At 30.9% G+C, this 25,447-nt stretch overlaps 1 protein-coding gene across 1 annotated transcript; it reads right to left on the bottom strand.

Annotated features, from left to right (window-relative positions):
- Positions 1–150: 150 nt before the first annotated feature.
- Positions 151–11,906, bottom strand: LOC129988785 (uncharacterized). Its single transcript, XM_056097057.1, has 2 exons — positions 10,616–11,906; positions 151–662 (listed from the first exon to the last, which is right to left on the bottom strand). The coding sequence occupies exons 1-2, from the start codon at positions 11,434–11,436 to the stop codon at positions 212–214; spliced, it is 1,272 nt and encodes a 423-aa protein (XP_055953032.1). The 5' UTR covers positions 11,437–11,906; the 3' UTR covers positions 151–211.
- Positions 11,907–25,447: the final 13,541 nt, after the last annotated feature.

The raw sequence follows: 25,447 nt of genomic DNA, 5'->3' as shown, positions 1-25,447 counted from the left end.
CATTAATTAATTTTTTTGGGGGGGGGGGATTTTCTTCGAATTAGTCGGATGCCTTAAAAGGGTATTTAAATATTATAACTTATACAAATAACTTATTCAAGGAAAAAAAAAATCGAAACAAACATTTCTTGAATAATAGAATTGGAAATTTATTTATTTGTAAAGCATTTTTAAAAAGACGCGTCTAAGTTATTATAAGTTGAAATTTTCGTTACAATCCAAATTCGTTAGAGATGCAAAATGTTTTTTCGATATTTAAAAACGACTGAATGGGTTTCGACAAACCCATTTGTCTAATGCCTTCCGGAATCCAGTATTGATTTTTACGCAAAGTTTTTCTAATTACAGTTCTACACAGATGTTGAAGCGATCTTGGTTCACACTTTTCACAAAACTCACCAACAGCTCTGCCATAGAAGTCGTATATACGCTCCAACTCTTCAGCAGAGAATACTTTCCAAAATATTCCCCCGAATTCTTCGAAACTTATGTAGGGATCAGGAATACTGGACCATATTAGTCGCAAAGTCTCTAATGCAGTTTCGGTATCAAAATCTACATCGCAGTAGACGTACATCCAAATAAGTTGCATTAGCTTGTGCATCCTTCTTAGTCCAGTCTGCTTCTCTGCTTTGCGGAATTCTTTGACATTCAAGTCTGATCTAAAAAGAAAAAATGATTCTGAAATCAGTAAATTAGAAAGGGATAATTTACATATATATCATAATAGCAAAAATCTAAAGAGTATTAATTGGATTCATACGTCCCTTTCTTGTAAATTTGAAATATATAACGCATCTTATATTATACTTCGTAGTATAGTGGGTGGGAAAAAAAGGAGTATATTTTTTCTTTTAATTGATTTGGCACTAATTCTGACGTGCTATTCGTTTCTATATCCTGAGATGACTACTTTTCAAAGACTCTATATCACTAAGACATGAGACGTGGAAGGGTAGGCGCATTGCCTGTTTAGTTATATTAACGTTCCGTTGTAAAGCAACACTAGGGCTATGTTTGGACGGACCTCTTAATTTTGAACCACGGTCAGATGACGAGGACAACACTTGAGCTGGCGCTTCCGTCTCCACACCACGCCATCAGGAGGACGTTTGGCATGACGGATTTAACGTGCAACAGACTCCCTTACACGACGGTTCTTCGGCGGAATCGGGTCTCGAACTTGAAACCCTACGGCTCACAAGCCGAAACCTTACCACCAGGCCACCGCGGCCTCAGGTGCATTGCCTGAATTTACTTCATTGTTAAATGTAAACATATCTTTTTTTCATTTTTGCTCTCAACTGTAATGAGTCGAATTAAACCCATCCTAACGCAGGCGCAAAAGCGCGGAGGGTTTTAGAATCCGTTGGCAGACAATATGTCTGCATTTTGATATCGACATCGCATACTAAATTCAATCCTTATCGCCCCGAAAATAAATGAGATGCATTGTTTGTCATTGGATTCGAAAACCCTCCGCTCTTTTACACATGCTTTAGGATGGGTTTAACTCGTCAAAATAATATAAATGCATAATCCACGATTTTTTGAATAACAAATAATTTTGCTATTGTTATTTTTAAATATTTGTTCCAAATATCTGTTACTTCAATCATATTAATTAAAAATTATTAATCAGCATTAAATTTAAAATGTATTAATTGTAATTAATACTTAAATTAATTCAATCACACGTTACTTAAATTAGTGAATTATCTATTTAAGCTTACTTCTTAAGTTTGATTTTTTTTCAAAAAAATTTATTTAATTTCTTTATTGGAGTAAACCCTTTTCTGAAAAATTTGAATTAAAAACATACGTCATTTCTTTAAAATGTTTACTTTAGTTTTATATTCTACCAATAGATGGCACCTGCGGTAAATAGAATATATGCAGTCATATCGTAAGCAAATAAAAATGACCTTTATGGAATAGTGCATCGTTAAATACAAAAAAAAAAAAAAAAAAAAAATGAAGAAAAAGCTACTCATAGGGCGAAAATCATGGTCAAAGAATGACGAAAAATTCCGGAAATGCGGTCATCATTTCAGGTCTCAACTCTTAGTGAGATAGAATTGCATAAAAGTGGTAGTCTCAGGATACTGAAACGAGCAATACATCTTATAACTTCAAACGAACTATTCTCGAGCAATATGTATATATATTTATATATAAAAGAGCAATTCTTTTATTCCGTATATCTCGGAAAGCCTCTAACGATTTGGACCAAATTTTATATTTAGATAAGATTTTGCTTTTAAAGTTTATCTATATAGGTGTCTTTCCCTTAAAAAAAAAAAAAATGCGATTTTATACAAAAAAAAATTTTTTTATAACTATTATAGCTTTTTTTTTTAATCTGCTCTCATGTTGACAATGATACATTGCGCCATCTCGGACCCGATTTCACCACGGTAAAACTGAGTGCAAGTTCAAAAAAATAAGTAATGATAGACAAACTATAATATAGCAGATTGTTTCGAATAACATCTTAAACTAAATGCATTCCTGATTTTTTTTTTTATTTATTTAAATGACTAGTTCATACGAAGGTAAGATCAAAAAATATTCATATGTAATCAATATGTAATTCGCATCTAAATATTTTCTCCGAAAAAACAGGATTTTACAAAAATAAAGGAAGGGGAGGGAAAAAAACCCTACCGAGCTAAGCTCGATCTTCCTGGTACTTATATATAAGTAAACATAAGAATTCCTTTTAGTACTTTGACATAGCAAAAATAACTATAGGTTTGTTATAATTCCTAAATATTATTGCGAAAAATTTTGCTATTGTACGGTTTTTATAATAATCATTATGTAATTAGAATTTGAAAACGAATCATCCTGCTTAATGGCAGTCAGACTGGATCTAAGAGTGATAAGGGTTAGTATCAGGGGATTCAAAAGTCCGTTAACATTTGAAAGTCAATAATTCACGAAATAATCTATGTAGAGAGGAAAAAAGTGACACGCGTGCTTGAAAGGACATGACTTTTGTTGTAACAGAAAAAGTGCATAAAATAGAGAAAGAGGACGATTGTTCGTTTAATGTGTTGTGAACTCGACCATTTCATACTAAGAGGGTCTGTCAACGCCCATAACTGCAGAATTTGAGCTACCGAAAATCTTAAAACTGTCGGGGAAACCCCATTGCGTTATGTTGGTTGTGAGGTTACATGAAGTCGGAAGTCTATCTTGATCATCCGACCTCATAGGGATGCAAAAAAACATAATCCGATGAAAATTTTTCACCACACTTACAGATATGCCGTAGATTGTTGTTCACAATATTGATCCTCGTCTACAGTTATTGTTTCGAATGATGGCTGACATGTAGAACATTTGTTATAAAGAGCATAGTCTTTGCTAAAAATCAGTTATTATAAAAATTACTGCTTTTTTTTTTACCATACGAAGAGTCATCTATTGCCCGTTATTTGCACTTTGGGGGGGGGGGTTCAATAAAATCCCGTATCATTTCAAGCACGTCACTCAATTTTTATCTCTTTATCTATATTATTCCATGAATTATTAAATTTTTTAAATGTTAACAGACTTTTGAATCACCTGGTATTTTTTAAGTAGTTGAATTCTAAACATTAACGATTGATAAAAACAAAGCGACAGATAATTAACACTTCAATCGATTTTATTTTAAAAATTGAATCACAATTCTAGCAAAAAAAAATGTATGCCAAATTTTATCCTTTTTGTAATATCTTGTTTTGAAGCAATACAAGATCTTTCTTGGGATGGATGTATAATCTTGTACTAAGGTCAAATGATGGTCAGCTGGTATCGACCACCAAACTTTCTAGCTGTAGCATCAGGAAGATGTTTGACTCACGCTGTCTAGTTTAATACTCGCCAATTCATACACACGACAAAAGGGGAGAACATGGAGCCTTTCGGTACCAAAGCCGAGGAGGCCTTACTTAACACCACAGCGTTTTATCCACGTAAAGCCCCGTTCCGAAAGCCATTTGTCTTTATGGATATAGTCGCAAATTTGTCATCTGACTCATTGTAGGACCACTCTTGCCTGTGGACGTCGGTAAGGAGCATCACGTAAACTGTCGGTAAAATGAACAGACATCAAAGAATCTCGGAAAACTACAAGAGGGGAAAAGAGATCAAAATACGTGGAACAAAGCTGCGCAAGGGCCATCGGAAATGAAGCTTAATTCTTTTTTTGTTGTTGTTTCCTTTTCTTATTTTAACTATCGCATACCCTTGCACACGGATTAGAGACAGATTTTATATGAACAGTGTTCCCTCAAATTTCAGTAAAAATGTGCTCTTTTGGCGTAAAGAGTACAGTGCCAAATATCTTCTTTCTATATGGTTGCGTTTTTGTTTTATCGAAGTTAATGACAGATACAATCCAAAAATTTGCTAAAACCCAAACATCTGTGAAAATCTCCATTTTTTTTTCTAGCTCTAAATTATTAAAAATGTTTCTCAATACTTATTTTTTATAAAAGGAAGTAAACATACTGATTATTTGATGGGAACATTAAAAATAAGAATGAGCAAATGCAGATAAACTTCTTTGCTTTAGACACCACCTAAAACTAACGCCACTAAAAAAAAACCTAATGAAAGATCAACTGTGGTTATCGAGATTATGTTAAATTAATTATGTTAATCATGTTAAGTTAGCAAATAATAAGTATAATGCAATGCGAGTATAACATATTATATTTATGGGTAGTAAATATATTTAATGAGTAGAAAAAAAAAAGGCAGGTATTTATTAAACCAATTGGATGCAGATGCTATGGAAGTATTATACTTCTGATTTATGAAATGAACGAGTATTTTAAAATAAAACTTTAAAAAGAATTTAAATGAAGGGAAAATATTTAATGAACCATTCATTCATTACCTAAAAATTTAGAAAATTAGGATACCAGAACTTCATGCAAGTTAATGTTGTGTAGATTTGAATGTTATAACATTCATGTCGCTTTGCGTGTCTGTGAAATGGGGTATCACAGCATTCTGGTTCACAGAGTTGGTAGTTACTATATGTTGAATATTAATATATGCTGCTCTCGGCATCATTTTGATGTTTTATTTATTTATCTTAAAATTTTTATTGCTAGTACCTATAGAGTGGTAACATGTTGATTAATTTTTCGAAGAAATTCAACCTAAAAGAATTATATATAACACAATTTTTCAGATTAGTGGTCAAAAAAAAAAAAAGTAAATTTGAAATTCATTTTTTTTCCTCCACGAGAGGTATGATTTGTATAATGGAATGACCGGTAAAAAACAGCGTTCTTTCATGCCGAGACACCAGCGAAAAGTGCAAGAAGTTTTTCCATTTGGGATCTCACAAAGAGATTCTTTTAGGGATTACCGTGTCCATTTAGAAAAGAGAATCGGATATCCCTGAAAGAAATGCACAGGTGTTAAGTGCGCAGCTTCGCTCGCAGGTTGGAGAAAGTACAAAAATCTTCGATTTTTTAGAGCGCATGCTAGAAATAGTTTTTTAATAAATGGGATTTGGGTTAGGAAATAAAAGAAAATTTTAGAATAAAATAACATGGACTAATTTAAGACGAAAAGCAGAAAATTAATTAAGATTTAAATTAAGTGATATTTTTCGGAGCGATAAGCAAGTCTTCATATTAGATGAATAATTATACATCTAATTACTCTTCCGAAAACAAAGAATTTATATGCATTTTCGTTGTCCAGCAAACAGCCGGATGAGTTTTATCAGTTTATAAAAATAAATAAGACATATGACAGTAATACATATTGAAACATTCTTATCAGCTACTTCATAACATGTATTTTTCATAAACAATTGAAAAGTCACAAATAAAAATACGCATCAAATTTGGCATTTTCGGAGTTTTTTTTTTTTTTTTTTTGAAATTGTAATAATCGAATAATAATAATAAAAGACAGAAAATATTCTTAGTCTCACAAGATGCACGCTAAAGCACATTTCGCAATTTTTTGACATTACAACAATTGTCGATTAATATGTTCCTTCCTTGACATGATAATTTTAATAGCATTAATTGACTGATAAAAATAACCAATTTTGATAAAATTGATTGTATTTTTATATCAAAAAAAGAACTATCTAAATTTTTTTTTCAAAAGTTAGAAATAAGAATATTTTTTAATTGATGCTTTTTGACAATTAACTTTTAATGAATGCTTTATATAATGTTCGTATATTTATAAAATTTTCTTTTTAATTTGTTTAAAGATGCTCCACAGAAAGTTTTAAAATATTAAGTGCTTAATTTATTGCGGTATTTTTGTTGATTTTTTTTAAAGACATTCATTCGAACCAATCGAAATCGTATTTATTAAATGAACTTTCTCATAAAAACCTCGCACACTTTGAAATTTTTCTAAGAAAACACACACAGAAGTGAAATTTTCAACTGCTCCTCAAAAGTTTCATCGATTCATTTTAGTAACTTATGCTTGTCAAGAATGTCAAATTTTGTCTTTAAAACACAAATCGATTCTTATTTTATCTCTCTATTTACCATAATTCATTCACAACTGACAGTTGAACGGCTTTCAAACCAGCTGGCAGCTGAATAGTTCATTTTCCCAGACAGAAGAATGTGGATCCATTCTATGGGAAAGATGTCCCCCCAGCTGTTTCCTTACTCTTGAGAAATTCCACGAACGTCGGTCGTTAACGCTGGTTGAAAGTGAAGGATCGGTCGATTCTCTTTTATTCTACAAAGAGAACAATCTACAACTTACCATTCCAAGAGGGACTGTTGAAGCCCTCGGCCGGAATCCAGTGTACGGCATTAACATTCTGCACTTTTCTGCTGCTGATCGGTCTGTTCTTAATTTCAAAGATGATAATGTTCAACGATGTGGTAATTTTGTGCACATTTGAATATGTCGATTCGAGGCCAAATGATTTTGGTAATAAAAAACAAATCATAACATTAACTGCGATCATATGAAGCGACTTCAATTTTATTTTATTTTTTAAACTCAGTTAAAGTAAAAAATTTCAATGTCTCAAAACCCTAAGTAATTTTTTCGTGGAAGGGCACAATATAATCGTCCCATCCCCTAAAGAAATTTCAGGTGCAGAGCAGCTGCTTTTGGATAAAATTCAACAATGCAAGGATGTCTTGCAATGGCCATTTGGGGTTTGATGGAAGGGAGCTGGAATGCTCATGTGGCATCTCAAATCCTTTAATTATATAAGCTGTTACTTTTTCAGTCAATATTATATAAATAAAATACAAGAATTGAAAAATACCAATGGATAAAATATAAAACAATATTATATATATAGTTAACATTTCATCAGTAATAAAGTAATGATCCCTAATATGTTGAAAAAAACACCTCTTTATCATTTTTTTTGTTTGCAAGATTTGTTTTTTCCACAGAAAAAAAAAATTTACATTTAAGTATATTATTTTAACTAAATTTTCAGTAAACGCGATGTGTTATTTAAGACCTTTCATAACCGAAAGAAAATAATTGAAAATTTTTATAACACATTTTTTTCTAATCTGAAGTATGCAATAGAATTATTATTTCTTTATTTTTCACCGATTTGGAAATATAATTCTTTAAAATCGTTAAAATTTACGCAAAAACTTTTTGAAGAAAATATAGATAATTCCTATTTAAATAGTTTGCATCTAAAATGAAGAAAATTGCTTAATTTCCAGTATAAACGATTGCTCGTGGGTGGGGAGTGAAAGCTAGAAGGAGAAAATGGTGAATTCGATTGCTAGTCGAAGAGTGCGTATTCAACTGATCAATTTCTACATGCCATTTTTATTGAAATTGTTTCATTTTTTCAAAGAGAATTCCAAGCAGAAAAATTCACATACACATATTAAAAATATGAAATTAGACAAATAAAAACTCTTTCGATTTTATGTTAAAATATTTTCTTTCGTAAAACTTTTACCCATGCTTTGTACAAATTTTGTAAAAAAATTCAAATGTTATATGCGAGACAACGTTAAATGCGTTGTTCCCTGATCACATAACTGTTAGCATCTCCTTTAAAGAGTTAAAAACGGTAATTCCGTATATTTCCCACTTTTCTAAAGTTAACGCTTTACACTCGGAAAAATGATTCGATGTATAATTAGTGACCTAACACATACTTATTTATTGTTCCAAAAAATAAATATATATAATTGTTTTAAGTTGAATTCTCTCGTTTAATTAATTTGAATCTTCTTACTACTCAGCAGGTATTTTTAACAATCAAAAATAAATAAAAAGTCAAAAGCATCATCTTGAAGGGTCAGTGAGTGTCACCATCCAATTGCAAAAGGTTAACGTAAATAATATTTAAAAATAAATCTTAAGTTTCAAAATATCGTACAATATGCTAAAAATGTTACAATCTTTATTTTATTGTTAATTTTTTTAAAAATATCTTTATATAATTGTCTGTGTAGTAAGTTAACAAAAAGCATTGTAACTACAAATTTAACTTCATTGTTATTCAATTGCATTAACAAAAACATGTTCTGGCGTTATTCGGGTAGAAATAAAAAATGATTAGCATCTTTTACTCAAATAGTCTTCGGTTCATTGACTCATAGTGAATAGTTTACTATGTGAAATTATTTATTCTTTATGAATAGAATGTATTTGTATAGTTTTAAAAGCATATCAAATTATTTTTCGAGCATAATTTAATTTCAAAATTTTTCTGATATGAGAAAGAATTACGCGTATCAGCACGAATTTAATTTGTATATTAAGAACTTCTTATTAATATGACGAACTAACTACAATCTGTATTTGCCTTTCAGATATAAGCGTTCTTCAACAGGTTTTAAATTTTTACAATAATTACACAGTAGCTTTTCAATTAAATAAATAAACTTGAATACTCCGTGCTTCACTTTATTTTGACATTTTGTAAAACAATTGACTTTAACTGCCTTGAATAGGTGCAATATTTTCTTAAAATCTAAAAGTAATAAAAAAAAAAAACTAAAAAAAAAAAGAGGAAAAGTTTTGCAATTTTTTAGAATATAAATTAGATGATTCGATGAAACAGCAAGCTATGCAAGCAAAAATTAGTAATTCAAAAAGCTGACAAAAATAAATAAAGGATGCAGTAAAAGATTTTGAAAATAATAATAAAAAAAATAGCTTGGATTAATCGGTTAAAGGAAATAGTACAATAAACAGAACAGCGTGAGATATTTATTATATTACAAGTTATACGCCTATTAAAATTTGTAGCTTAAATATGTTGATAAAGTTGCTATTTAGATACCAAATTATATAAAATGTTTCATTAAAATTTGAGCGAGCATTCATTTTGACGAACAGCTAGTTGCCAAAGGCGGCTAATAATAAATAAATAAAAACGTGTATTTTTACAAAATGACTGAAATAAAAAAAGCCAGCATGAAATAAATAAACATGTTAGATTAAAGTTAAGTAGACATGTGAAACTAAGCTAATCAAAACGATGAACCTCATAATGTGCTTTTTCTAAGACCGTAAAATGCCTAAATCCACATTTGTCGAAGATTTAATAATAAAAATGAAAAAGTAAGATATTATACAATAAAAAATATAATTTGAAAATCATATGATAGATCTCTCTATCTAATATTAAGTGTAAAATAACCACACCTGACAACTAGAATAGGAACTAGAATATTTTTCTATTTAAATAACCAGTTTTCGCTCTAATTTCTTTATCGTTTTGACCCTCCTGCCGACCCGATTTCTGCGGGTTGGCAATCTCCATTTTCTATTGCATCCCGTGTTTTTTACAGTTTAATTTTTACATTACAGATTTTTATTAAATCATATTAGTATTGTGTAACATATAATATCAGTTCACTTTGTTTGAAAAATAATTGAACTTATTTGCAAACATCGCATCTAAATAGTGAATTTAAAAAATTACACAGTCAAAGGGTTAATAATTTCCCTATCCTTCACCTTTTATGATGGATATCTTGATTATTAATTAGATAAAACAAGAATAACACTAGTAATGGCCTAGGGAAATTATTATATTTTAAATATTTGAAAAGAGCGAAAAGTAATTGCAATCATTGAAATAAATCATTGCAAAATCCAGCAATAAAAAGAGCTTTTCTGTTTGCCTTCAATTTCTAACCAATAACTACTATAACTTAACCATAAAAAACAGACAAAAAAAAAACCCGCATTTTAAAATTCTAAATAAATGTGGATCCACTTTTCAGCTAAGGATTCTGCATTTTATTTAGGGTTGCTTTTTCATTTTTAAAAAAGAACAGGGATTATTTTCATTATTAAAGCTGTTATTTTCTGTTACACCCTTTGACCTTTGAATATTCTTAAGTTCCAAATTAGATGACATCCTCTTTAGAACATTTCTTATTATAATTCCTGTAATAATATATGGACATTTAAGGTAATGAAAAGCTTTTAAACAATTTTTGCATTTTACATTACTTAATACTTTCACTTAATTACAGATTTAAAGTGAAAAAAAATCTATAATTAGATACGCGGTTCATACTCGTCAATGTATACGAAGAGTATAGTAAAATTTGTCTTTTATTTTACAAACTGCGAAAATTGAAAACGATATAAAAAAAAAATGCATTCTTACCTCATTGACAAAATTTCATTTGGGTAGAGCCAGTAATCTTCTTTGGGAAATGTAGGGGCATCTATATACTTCAAAACGGGACCAATATTTTTTAAAAAACGATTAATTAAGCAATGATCTACAGTAGCATCAAAAGTCATTGCGTCTTTTCTTAAGTCCTCCCTTCCAAAATGGCGTGCATGAGAAAGTAGGAATTCCACTATCTCTTGGTCCTCATACGTTATAATCCATTCTACTATATCGACTTGCATTATGAAATTCTTGAAAAGTGCAGGATCTGTAATGGTGGGATGAAAACAGTGAATGAATTCATTCACAGTTTCTATCTCTAAATAATATAGCATGGATCTGTCAAAAAAATCCATTTTTAATATCCATTTCAAAATTCTAAGTTTTTGATTATTGACCCTAATGAAGTCTTGAATGAAATTAGATAATAACTTATCGGAAAATCCACAGATAGCAATAATTTTGGCTAAGTGTGGTATATCTTCACACATTTCATAATTATACGTCTTTGGTACCTTTTTAAGGCTATATTCTCTTTTTTTCGGCAAATCCAGATGTAAAGTGTAGAGAAGATTTCGCCTCGAAGTAAAATATTTCCGACATTTTTCTTCTGTGTTTATGAAATAGCTTGAAAATTTCAAGGCACAGCAACCGCATGTTTTGTTAAGACAGTTAAAAACCATCAATTTGTCGCATAGTTTCAAATCCAAGTACGAAATAGATTTTTGTACGATGAAGCTGAAGCGAACTATGTCTGAAGCGTTTTCTAAGACAATTATTCTGTTAAGTAACGATGTTGAAAAGTTTTCCATTGCTATCAAAGTACTTCAAAGATTTGCAGTAACAAGTTTTAAGCAAAAATTTCTCAAGAAACCAACACCTCCCACTGTGAAGTCTTCCGCACTAAAATCAATGGTTTCACTCTCAATGTCATTGGGGTCGTGCAAGCTTAGAAGTGACCTTGAGCCATTGAAGACGCAGACGGAAAATATTACAGATGGCAAAAACAACTTTCCAAGAAATAGCCAAGTAACGGTCAAGCGACTATAGTAAAAAGGTAGTGTTGTACGTCTATTTAAGATTTTTCATGAAACGTTTTTGATTTATGCTTATAATAAACAAGAATATATATCCTTATTTTTGAGTGTGTTGACGGTTGACCAATAGCTACTAAACTTGATACTATGTACTTTGACAGGGAGAAATGCATACGTCGAAGGGGCTAGTTTGAGTTGGCACAAAGCCATTTCTGGCTAAGCTGCGCCACACTCATGGAATTAATCCTCCAGCTGCTTATCCCGCGTTTTCCACAGGTTGGCAGTCAGTCTATTTTCTATTGCATTCAACGTTTTTCGCAGTTTAGAGTATTTATTTTTAAGATTACAGATTTTTATTATATCATATTATTATTGTGTAACATATAGTATCAGTTTTCTTTGTTTGACAAATATGCCAACTTATTTGCAAAAGTCGCATCTAAATAGTGATTTTTAAAAATTGCGCAGCCAGAAGGTTAAAATATTATGCAAGAGCGGATTAAATATCTTGGAGACGCCTGGCGCTTACGTTCTTGAGGAGGTCTCTGGAAGAATCGTGACGTCCTCGTCATCTGACCGTGGTTCAAAATCACGAGGTCCGCCCCAAAATACCCTGGTGTTGCTTTAAAATTGGTCGTTAATATAACTAAACTAAACTCTGGAAGAATCGTATATATGAATGTGTAAATGACGGCCCCTCTTTAGTGTTTTAAATTAATTTTACATATTTTAATTCGTAATAACTATTTTTATCAAACATTTTAATCGCTCGATTGTTTTATTTTAATTATCTATTTGATTACTTTTATTAATCTTGTTTGATAATTATATTCTGAAATAAGAGGATGAATTTACTAAATATATATCTTCAATTATCTTATATAAATATAACCGAATTAACATTACTTCAACCAAATTACTTTGATTATAACTGCCAAATAAATAAATATTATATTCCGTGAATTCTTAAGATGAAAATGACAATTCAATTCTAAATACTGAAATACAATAAAGTAAGAATGAGTCCGTTGTTTGTGAGATATAATTGAAATCAAACATTAGAAATTAATCTTTTGTTAATTGTTAATTAAATAATTATTATGATAAAATATTAAAGTGATAAAAAATAAAAATACAAGTAAAGGAATCTGAAGTTTTCAAACATTTCTTAATGAACTTTCATGGGGCCAAACCTCCTCCCGCTGGTGTGGTGTGGACGTTTGGAATGGGGGGGGGGGGGGTGCCAGCTCAGATGTCGTCCTCGTCATCTGAAGCCCAAACTCAAACAGACGCCAAGTATTCGAGTTATAAAAGAACGATTCTGAGAACATAAAATATCTGCTCGTATCTATTTTAAATTTTCATATTTTTTTTTCAAATAAAATTGTACCTAATTCAGTATGCATTTCAAACCTTTCGCAACCAATTTTTGTTTCAATTTTTTTTTTTTTTTAACATTCAATATTATCTTTATATTTAGTATTCATAATATATAACCTATTTGTTTATTTATATGTATTTTTATTTCACACTGGAATAACTATACTCTAGTAATTGTTTTTACTTGAGGCGAAATCTGTTAAAAGCCATATACAAGAAATGGACAATAATTGAGATATTTAAAAAAGAAAGGAGGCGGGAATGAAAAGAAATTAATAAATTCAGTTAAAGAAATCTATACACATAAAATTGTAAGTGAATGGAATATTTATAAGAAGAGATCGGAGGAAACTGCCTTCAATCTTCTTTCCGATTTAGGATTAATTTAATTATTTAAGTTCAGTTTAGTTATATTAACGCCCCGTTTTTAAAGGGCTATTGGAAATGGACCTCTTAATTATGAACCGCGGTCAAATGACGAGGACGACATCTGAGCTGCAAACTTTAACACCACACCAACAGGAGGACGTTTGGCTCTGACGGATTTAACCCCTTGCCTGCTCGGGCGTATATATACGTCGCCCTAAGTCAATGTGTTAACTGCCCCTGGCGTATATATACGTCTCGCAATTATATACGTATATATAGGATTAGCCCACTTACACGACGGTTCTTCGATGGAATTGGGTCTCGAACCTGGAACCCTTTGGTCCTGAGGATGAGAGCTGGCCACCAGGTCACCACGGTCTCAGGAAAGGAGAGGAGTCAGATAATAATTATTAATTTGAGTCAGATAATAATTAAGTTAATAATGTACTCGTACATTATGGTTTTAAGATGCTAGCAAAATCTTTGCCCCCATTTTGTCCGATCCATATCAAAGATCCAAAGTGGTAGTTGTGAGGGAATGGATGTCGAACAGTTGATCTGTAAAATAAGTGTATACTGTTTTTTTTTGTATTTTTTTTTTTTTTTTATGGATTTGAAAACTCTGTTCGCTTTTTCGCAAGTATCAGGACGTATTTATTTAGTCGAAATATGGTTGAGAGGAAAGATGAAAAACAAATGAAATGTTTGTATTTAACTATACGGTGAGTGAACTCGTATTATTCGCGAACTTACAGAATGCAAGGAAATTGCAGATAACTCATAATAGTGTCGACAAAAAATTCTAATTCACAATAAAATATTTTAGAATTTTTTTTTATTTACTGCAAGGGGTCTAAGCATGAAATTATGATGAATAAAAGAATGATTTTTGTTCTTAAAATATGCTAACTCACATTTTTTACAAAATAATAAGAATTTTTTAGATTAAAACACTTTTTTTTTTAAAAATTTGTTACTGAACTTTTTGATAACATTTTGAAATGAACAACGTTAGATAATATCTTTCACATTTAATGGTATTATATAAAATATTCTTCGGTCCACTCCTGAAATCATTTTTGTCATTTGAACAAACCACATAGGCAACAATCAATACGCAACTTTGTGTAAAAATAAAACAGGATGATCACAAACGGCTCGACACTCGCATACATGTGGAAAAAAACTAAACGAAAAATGAAGGAATTGGGTTGAAATTAAGTTCAATAAATGACGAAGAATTCCAAAAATGGCTCATCCTTTCGTGTCTCGCTCTTTAGCGTAGTAGAATCGTCAAAAAGTGATATAGCTGATACTCAGGAGATTGAAGCGAAGAGTAGGGAGGTATTGGAATTTTTGCCTGCCTGAAATTTTAGAATGGTTCATAAATGTCCAATAGATTATCCGTAACTCATTCAAAAGAAGGACAGGGAATGATTATTCAAACTTTGCTAAACATATTAGCTGTTGTTGGCAAGGATATTTGGCGAGAAAATGCATTAATATTTGAATTAAAGTATAATGCTGTGGAAGATTGTGATGCGAGAGGATAGAACCTGGGACTTTCTGGTTCGCAGTCCAGTAACATGAACATGATACAAAAGCAACTGCTCAGGTAGCAAGAATTTATTTTATTATATCACTGCTATTTTGCAAATTTATATTTTAAAGGTGATTTAAAATACTATTTCCTGAAAACTTCACATACACACTTGGGACTTTTTCTAATTATTTATGGCGTTTCAAGATTGTCCATTTAGCAATTACTCCCTCCTTATAAATCATTTCGACACTTATAATCTCAATTAACTGCACTTCCAGCTTTAGAAACAATTTTTTTAAGTGATCTCAATAAAATACCATTAATTTTTAGGTTAAAATTTAGTGAATTCTTTGCATTTCAGTAATGTAATGAATTGATTGTTCAAATATCTATCTAAAATATAAGTCATGATTAAAATGTAGGAATTATTGTTTTAATGTAGGTATATTATTTACGTGAAAAATCATTTGACCTTGATTTTCTTCATACATTTTTGTATAAATTCATAGAAAAACAATCCTTCCGCTATAACATTTAAAATGCCGCCTATCCTTGAAGAACTAATTCTTATCAGTAACACCACATATTTTAAATGACCATTGATTGACAGTTTTATGATTGGTACGGAAAAGTCATACAATGACTGTACACTTGCTTTCAGCTAAGATATCAATTGAAAGGAACAGTAGGAAGCTAATGCTAGTACCGGTTCAGTAAATTAGCTGGATATAAGCTTATAAGGGAATATTAAAAAGGTTCACATATTGTGTTCAAGTTTCTAAAACATATTAGGGAAAAAAAAAGAAGAAAAAAAAAAACCGAACAGGAATAAATTTGGCCTACCTTATCTGCTACCATTTTCTTTATTTTAAAAGATCTCTTAACCGAGGTGATTTATCTGAAATCGGTTTCTTCTGAATCTTAGAGGAAATTAGAGATTTAACAATTAAAACAATAGTTAATAACTAATTAGGTTATTAAACATTTAATTTCCAGTAACAGTTAAATTAGTTTTTATATTTAAGCTTTTATCATTGTGATAGGAACAATTGATAAAAGGCAATTTATTTTTTTTCAATTCACTTGCTTCTGCAGGTAATATTTTTGTGCAGAATAAATTGTAGAAAAATATGGTTAAAATATTTTTTAAAGAAATCCCTTGAAAAAAAAAGAATTTAATTTTAAAATATTGGTATCATTAAAAAGATAATGTTTTGAACTATAACTTGATATAAAAATTATTTTTATGCGATAATAGTTTTGGAAATTATCGTAGAAAAACGTAGAAGATTCACTTAATTTTCGATGATTGAAATTTTCCTCCAAAGCATACATATGCTAAATTTGGTAACTGTATATTAAACAGTCTATCACGTAGAGACCCTACACACACGCACACACACACACTCACACTCACACACACACGCACAAACACACACTCACAAACACACACTCACACACACACACACACACACACACACACACACACACACACACACACACACACACACACACACACACACACACACACACACACACACACAATTTTGTACTTAAATCTAATAAAAATTTTAAAAAAAAAGGAAATTATTAAAAAGAAAATGAAGCAAAAATGCAAAAAATGAAGTTTTTTAATGCATTTCAGATGATTTTTAACAGAAAAATTATACATCAAGATTTAAATAAGATTGAATTACACCTGGAAGCTTAGTTTTGTGAATACCGTCTGGCATCCATACATTATTTTCGTGCAAAATCTTTCTTATCGTTACTCTGCAATAGTGTTGAAGTGATCTTTGTTCCGTGATGATTTCACCAATTGCTTTGCTATAAAAATTGCAGATGTCATCGATTTCCTTTGAGCTGAAACCATTTCCGCAAATGTTCTTGATTTCTTCAGAACTGATGAAAGCATCTGGAATGGACCTCCATATGGAACGTAAGACTTCAGACGCCGCTTTGCGATCACAAAGCCCTTTAGATACAAAATGAATAAATAATATTTGTAGTAGTAAATGATATCTTCTTCGATTCATCGTTCGGGCGGTATGTGACAGCCTTAATCTAAAAAAAAAAAAAAGGAAACAATGATATTAATATACAAAGTGTATTTTGCATATTGTATTGGTGGAATTCAAATGAAAGAATTTGTTGCATTAATCCATTTACATTCGAATTTTTAAAAATTGACTTCACAGTAAACCCCGAAGTTGAAGGACTCGCAAAGATCCATGTCATTATACTGGATGTATGTGGAGAAAAACAAACTTATTCAACTTGAAAAATAAAGTGTAAACATGAACCAAATGCTAAAAAATGTGAAAATAACATAAAAAACTTTGGCAAAAAAAAAATCTTTTTGGCAAACTAGAAGGCAAAGGTACGTAGATTCTGCCATCAAACCATAATTCTACCATAAACAGAAAAGTATCGTAGTTCGTTTATTTTCTACGCTTCTATTGCATCAAAGGGGGGGGGGGGGGGAGGAAGACGTGGAAGATATGTGCACATTTCCGGAATTTGCTTTACTATTAAATGTAAACATCTCACTCCTATTTTGTCGAATTAAACCCATCCTTACGTATGCGGAAAAGCGTGGAGGGTTTTAGAATCCATTGACAAACAATGTGTAGCAACATAAATTGTTGATGTTAGAAACAATCAAAATTAGGTCGTGAAAGATTGCTTCTGAGACCCTCACTTCTCTCTTGTTTTACTCTGTTGCTTATTGAAAGGGCAATAATAAAACTAGTAGTTAGACATAACCCTCCCCCCCCCAAAAAAAAAAATTCTACAAGGAAATTACATAAATAATCGCAATTTTTTCGAGACGTTTTTAGTGATCCCAGTTATAGTTATCGCTTTTGTGTACCATGATTTCACCGAGAGACAGCAACCATTTTCAAGTGTTTTGAAAGAAATAACTGAAAAAAGCTGTCTAAAATCACTCATAGTAATCTTTTTATCATAACTATTTACAATAAATAAATAACCGGCAACGTAGTTTCCCCAAAACTTTCTCGCATACTCTTTAATAAATTTGTAATGGCAGAGAACGACTTACAAAATACTGGCGTACAATAATTACGAAATATTTTTGGCGTGAATTTAGTATTTTTACTGAATCTTTCATGTGATATTTGGCGATTAATGCTTGGCGTGCTGTTAATAATATTCGAAAATGAAATTTGTGTTTTATACATGTTTTTCTCGACCTATTGAAATCAAAACTTGACACAAAATCGCATTTGTAGTTACAAATTTTCATACTAAATTTGATACAGTTAAGTCATTGCGTTTTTGAACTATCGCGCTTTGTTATTTCTGAAAGTACAGACCGACAGACAGTCAACTCGTAGTAGGATTTGGCTGAAAATTTGACAGAGGTTTACATTGTAGATGTTAAGACTGGGTGCCAAGTCTAATCTATCTAGCTCTTTTCGTTTTATAGTTATTTTTCTAACTTATATTCGGATAGACGGATAGCTCTGCACAGATTTTACTCAAAATTAGATAGAAATCTGCAAATTGAATGTAAAGACCATATACCAAAGTTCAACCATCTAGCTGAAATCGCTTTTGAGTTTTCTTCGTTACAGAGAGACAGATGGACGTTTTTCAAAAATGGGGTTTTCAAACTCAGGGAAGTTTAAAACATTGTGTTTCGTCAATATCTCGAGTTTGAATTTTTTGATCATTACTCTACTTTCTCTATAATACATATAGCAGGCCGCGGTGGCCTGTTGGTAAGGTCTCGGCTTGTGAGTTGTAGGGTTTCAGGTTCGAGACCCTATTCAACCGAAGAACCGTCGTGTAAGAGGGTCTGTTGTAAGTTAAATCCGTCATGCCAAAAGTCCTCCCGCTGGTGTAGTGTGGAGTGGAGTGGAGTGGAGAGGGGGGTGCCAGCTCAGGTGTCGTCCCCGTCATCTGAGCGAGGTTCAAAATTACAAGGTCCATCCCAAAATAGCCGTAGTGTTGCTTTACAAAGGAACGTTAATATAACTAAATTAAACTAAACTATAATACATATACGAAAAATGAAAAAAAAAAAAACCTTACTAAACCTTTAATAACTCAGGAAATTAGTGAAAGTAATCTTGCACTTTCTTCGAGAATTTGAGTTTTGGGCAAACATTAAAAAAATTATTATTATATGAAAGAGACAAAGATCAAACTCACTTACCCTGAAAAAGGAATAATCTTCTCATATTTATCAAAAGATTCTTGAATGTAAGGAGCATCCAAAGATTTAAAAAGTGCTCTAGCGTTTAAAAATTTTCGTTGCACAATTAAAAGATCTAAGAAATAAGAATCAGCAGCAAATTCTTTTTTTAAATTTCTACCGCTCCGATGGGCCTGGTAAAGAGCAAATTCTATGACTTCAGGCATTTGAGTGTCAGAAATCCATTGAAATAAATTAATATTTCTAAAAAACTCTTTCGCATCTTCCACATCGCTATGTTCAAGGTACATGTTGCCAATGATATAATCCAGGATTTTTTTTGGGAGCTGGTAAAACTGTGATGGGGTAATTATACCAGATTTTAATATCCAATATATAATATTTGATGTCTGATCAATACTCTTCAAGGCCTTTTCGAGGAAGTTGCATAAAAAGAAAAAATAAATATGCTTCCCAAGGTAAATTTTGCCACTACTAAATTCATAAGGACAAAGTTCTAAATTCTTAGGCTTTGGACCCTTAGGTATATCCAAATGTAGAATGTAGAGCAAGCGGTGCCTATCACTCGTAAATTTTTTACGACACTTTTCCTCTGAATAGAATGCATGTTTTCTTAAATGGCCTGAAATATATCCGTGACGTGAGAAAAATTCACTTAAAGCTAAATCCAAATAGGATACAGACTTTTGAACTGTGAAACTGAATTGCGCAGTGTCACTTGTGCTATGCAAGTTTACTAATCTTTGTTTCAGGTTAGAGGGGAGCATTTCCATGATGATAGAAATGTGCAGATTTTCTACACCTAATCAGTGAAATGAGATCCTTTCCACTGTTTTTTAACTATTTATATCTTGCAACGAATTAATTGATACCTGCTCTAAACGTTTCTATTTATTTTCATTTACTAATGAGCCAATTCAAATTCTTAAAAAAATATTCTTAATCTTTGAGTTGGAAAGCTAAGTGACTAAACTTTAAAATTAAAGAAAAAAAAAAGATAGATTTCTTAAAAATCTCTTATATAAAATACAATTTCAAATCCGATCTGTATGTAGAAATTATAAGTACTTCCCACTGAAAACTTAACAGTTTCCTTCAGTTTTCATGAATACATTTGGAAGAAGTGTTTTATCAAAAATGATCTGACACCATGACCTTGGAAGTACAGGTGGACAAAGAACTGGACAGTGAAGATGGGAATTCCGTGATATTTTGAGGGACGTAGTCAAAGGAGGACTGAAGTCAAAGAGTATTGTTCGTTTTAGTATCCTGAGACGAGGACTTTTCGACGATTCTATCTCACTAAGGGGTGAGACGTGGAAGGATGAGCGCATTTCCGGAATACTTTGTCATTCATTGGTCTGGATTCCCGCCCTATTAGATACTTTTTCGTTCTTTTTTTTTATCACGTGTATGTGAGTGTCGTGCCGATTCTGATCTTATTATTTTATTTCAATTTAGACTGCGAGTAATCCGAATTTACTTTATTGTTAAATGTAAAAACGTCTTCTTTCATCTTTCATCTCAGCTCTATTCTGTCCAATTAAACCCATCCTTACGCATGCGCAAAAGAGCGGAGGGTTTTAGAATCTGTTGGCAAAAAATACACAGGTTGATCTCGAATATTTTCAAATTTTGGAAGATTCCACTCGTTGGTAGATTTTTCCCTCTGAGTATGGAAGAAAAAAAATATATATATTTTTATGATTAAAGACATAATGGCACTTTTATATTCTATTTACGGTGGTGCAGAAACTTTAAGGATTATGAGATTCTTTCCATATATATTCTGTACTTAATAGAAGAATTCAATTTGTGCCATCCTTTTCCTATTAAATCTTAAGAATAATTGCCATGTCGTTTTTTGAAAAAAAAAAATATGTAAAGAACTAAATACTTAGTTATACTCAATTTTTATTATATATCATTTCATTTTCATTTGGAAACAGCAGACATGTATTTTGGGTCATGGAAGAAATAAAATTTTTAGTCTTTATAATGATTTTATTTATAAAGACTTTTTTTAAGAAAGCTTTTCATTAAGAAGAAAGTATTAATTCTAAATTCTGAAATTAAATGTTTTATATAAAATTAATGTGTCTATTGTTTCTATAAATTCTTAGTAGTTAAATCAAGTTCTATAAGAAGATGCATTGCTTATACGAGATTTCTTTCAATTGATATCGACAATTTTCTTGAAATTCAAGTATTTAAAAAAATACATGAATTTCATATTTATGTAAATATTTAAAATGTAGAAGCTATGTAGATATTAAAAAAAATATCCTCATAGCTATAAAGATAAATATTTAAATGCTGTCCCACTTTTCTTCTTTTATATCATTTTTTGAATTTTTATTCTTCTGTCGTTCATTGCAATTTCCTGTTAAAGAGAAAACCATCAATCATTTTATTACAAATATATTCGTATTTGAATTTACAGCAATAAATTCTTATGTCTTTGTAGATTTTTATATTTCATGAAAGCAGTGACGTATGTTTGTTTAATAAATGCATGCATTTCTGTGAATATGGGATAAAGTGATAATTTAAATTCGCCTTACGAGTTCTAAAGAATTTTGAGAAACTAAGACCCTTAAAAAAACAACCACAACCATTCCATATTTAAAAATTGTACAGTATTGTGTTTATCAATTCTTTCGTAATAAATTTTGTAATCAGGGAAATACTTCATAATAATATTGTATTTAAAAAAAACATTTTATTGCAATTGTGCTATTAAAATTAATAAGCCATTGGCAGCACCAATTAATTCGTCGAATTGTTTACAAATGATGGCAGAGTGGAAAACGTGCAAGATTATCTGTAACAATAAATCTTTTATAAAATGTAACTCTTATTTTATATTCTCATTTGTAACGACAATTCAACATTTATTCCAAAATCCGATATATTTTATAACTGAAATGTGTTTATTCTTTCAAAAATAACCGTCAGATTCATTCAGTAGTCTTAGAATAATTTCTCGAATAATTATTTTTGGAGATGAAAGAGAACAAAGTTTGGAGGTGGATTAATTTTTTTTTAATTTCCAAATGGTGCAAAAAAAAAAAAAAATTACAATTGTACATGAATACAATTGTCAAAAATCTTTTGCGATAATGTATCTTTTGTTTTGATTTCTGTAAGTGAATTTCAAGGAATTCAAATAATAAAACCAAAAGGACATAACGATAAATTTCGAATTAAAAAAAAATTCTTCTAACTTTAGAACTTGTAGAGGTAAAAATATTTGGCCATCCCCTTTATGATATTTTTTTTTTTTTTTTTTGACAAATTGAGTTGCAAATCAAAAGACACTACGGAATTTGTTATGCGAAACAATAAAAATTCCGTTATTTAAATATATATACATTTAATTCTTGTGTACAGCCGACCACCCCGCCGAAACAGAATGAAACAGTACCAACAAAGATATATTTTTACTATTGGAAATAATTGGATTTTGATAATTCCAATTTTTTTTTATAGCCAAGGCTTAAAAACACCACCATTAAAAAAAATTCACCATTAAATCAAAATGTTGGTGGCAAAAATTCAATAAGCTGATGAAATTTTTAATTAAATCGAACAGTTTTTTTTTAAAGCAAATTAGAACAAATTAACATCTGTAAAATCAAATTTAGACTAATAAGTTTTTTAAATTAATTTTTTAAAAAGAAAGTATGACTTATTTTTTGCCTTAATAAACAGAAATAAGAGTGTCTTTTACAGGATTTTAGAAGTTTTCATATAGAAAGCAATTTTCTTTGTAGTTAAACCCTAATAAATCTTTTCTTGAATAAAGACTTTAGAGGTTTGAGAAGGGTTCGGTGTTCAAATTACGTCCAGGTCAACAATTTAGCGGTTTGCGATGCGCGAAGGTTAGAACCTAGGACCTTGTGGTTCGCAGTCCAGTAACATAACCATTATGCAAAAGCAATTGCTCTTGCAGTGTAGTTGTTAACTGGCTTATATGCTATTCACCACAAGACTATCTCTGCAATAAATAAATTAAATGTTTGAGTCGTTCAGGTTTAGTAAATTTATGCCCCGCTTTCAAGCGACGAGCGGGCTATTTTAATACTTAAAGCAAAATATTGAACTTAAGACCTCCTTCCACTGTTATTCGTTCAGACATTTGAAAACATAATGAAATCAGCGGGAGTAGTCACCCGAAACATTCTCGCCCTCTTTTTGAATAAAATTATGGATCTTCACAATGATGTACCACATGTCATTATGATTCAGATTAAGATTTTTGCACTTGAGAGATTTGTACTTCGTTGTACAGTAAAGAAAATCGGTACTTATGTATTGCCGATGCCACTGACGACCAATAGTTATGAAAGAAAAATCTTTGGTGTAAAACAGCTATTTTACAGAATCTAGCATTTTTTGAGCGACTTTTTTTTTTGGGGGGGGGGGACCGATTGAAACCAAGATTTGGCATGATTATATAATTGCAGTCGCAAGATCAGATGTCTAATTTCATTTATTTCATTTTGAAAAACATGCGTGAGAAAGCACAAACATTCAGATGGCTAATTCCTTATCAGATTTGATTCCAAATTTGATGCTGATAAATATTTTAAATGCTAAATATTTTTCTTATCTAGTTCTCTAGTTTAGTTCTTATCGCATTCATTTATATATCCATAGCCAAACTGTTAACTAGACTCTATGAATGGATTTCGTTCAAAATGCGACAAATATCTATACAACTATATATTAAATCTCATCCATCTAATTCCAAGCGTTTTTGAGTCGTGTTCACAGAAAGGCATAAAATGAGTTTTTCGGTACCAGTGAGTTCTAAAACGTGAAGATAAGAAGTGTCATTGAACCGTCTAATTTCTTTCATCGTTCATCAACTCCCCCCCCCTCCCCCGGCTTCCGATTTCTTAGACAGTGGAGAGGGGTTTCCGCATTCATGAGATATCCCTCCCCTATCGCCTTCCATTTGTTCTCCGGCGAATTCAAGGTCACTCGTATTCACGTCAGAACCTTCCTTTCCAAGTCCTTTTCACGACCTTCGAAAAGGTCACACGAATCCATATGGTTTGGAATTATGGACACTTGGGGACATTGGTTATTCAGCCTTCTAACCCCCATTCGAATTACATTTTTTTTTTTTTTCACATTTTCAACGAATTTTGGGAGGCAGCACATTCGTTAGATTGTCTCCCAATGTATGATTAGGAATGAAATGATGAAATAATATCTAACTTTATATTAGCATTTTCTTTTTCTATCAAACATTCTACAGGTGAACCCATAACCATCCAACCTTTTTTTAAATGTCAACAGTAATTGATTATCATGCTGATATCATTCTTGATACCGCCATTCAATTTCTTTTAAGTATTAGTAGAGCATTTGGAATTAATCTTTACTGACTGCACTTACAATTTTAGGGAGATTGTCCTATTGCAAATGGTAAAAATAAAATTTTAAACCCATAATATATTTTAAAATTTTGAAATTCCTGATATTTCTTTTCTAATAGTTGTAATTCAAATCTTTCTGATTTTTAAGAATTTTAACATGTTGCAAATTTAAGAGATTTTCAAGCCTGTCTCTAGTTTATTTTCCTTTTGAGTCCGGTACACAAAGTTTATTCTCACATATATAAATCAGTCAATTTATCTTTATTCTCACATATATAAATCAGTCAATTTATCTTTATTCTCACATATATAAATCAGTCAATTATCTTTATTCTCACATATATAAATCAGTCAATTTATCTTTATTCTCACATATATTAATCAGTCAATTTACATGTAAAAGAAAAACAAACCTTAGTAGACTTTCTTGAAGCCAAAACAGGACATTAGTGACTAAATGTGTGAGGGATATTTTTCGTTCAATATTACAGATGGCGGTGGACAATTATATATATACTTATTCTTAATAGGATGAATGACATTTCTTACATTTACCTTCTTCATTTATAATTGTTTAATGTAAAGCCTAGGACTTCTAAAGCGTCAATTTGATGCAATCAAGTCCTTTTTTACTCTTTTTACAATAGGAACTCTTCCATAATGATATCTTTAACATATATTCGTTTTAGTTTTCATTTTGTGCGTGTGTTGAAAGGGAATAAGTGTGACTTGTATTCTAGATTAATAAAGGATATCAAGTGTTAGCAAAAATAAAAGATTCCTTATTTTATTTCTAAAAATTCTATTTCCTATGTTATTTTGTTTATGGATTGGCAAAGTAATTTGAATCAGAACAGTACCGAGTTATAATGCATTATTACCATTGTTTTTACATATCAAAAAAAATTATCTATCATTAAT

Source organism: Argiope bruennichi, chromosome 10 (assembly GCF_947563725.1).
Source record: "Argiope bruennichi chromosome 10, qqArgBrue1.1, whole genome shotgun sequence".
Taxonomy (NCBI): Eukaryota; Metazoa; Arthropoda; class Arachnida; order Araneae; family Araneidae; genus Argiope; species Argiope bruennichi.
Note: the sequence above shows the minus strand (reverse complement) of the source record. Positions and strands in the feature narration are given on the sequence as shown.

What these genes read in the sequence shown, in the direction of transcription:
- LOC129988785 (XM_056097057.1), bottom strand. Translation starts at nt 11,436, where the DNA reads ATGGAAAACTTTTCAACATCGTTACTTAACAGAATAATTGTCTTAGAA. An exon ending in AATGAAATTTTGTCAATGAG is followed by an intron (nt 663 to 10,615) that starts GTAAGAATGCAT and finishes TTTTCTTTTTAG; the next exon opens with ATCAGACTTGAATGTCAAAG.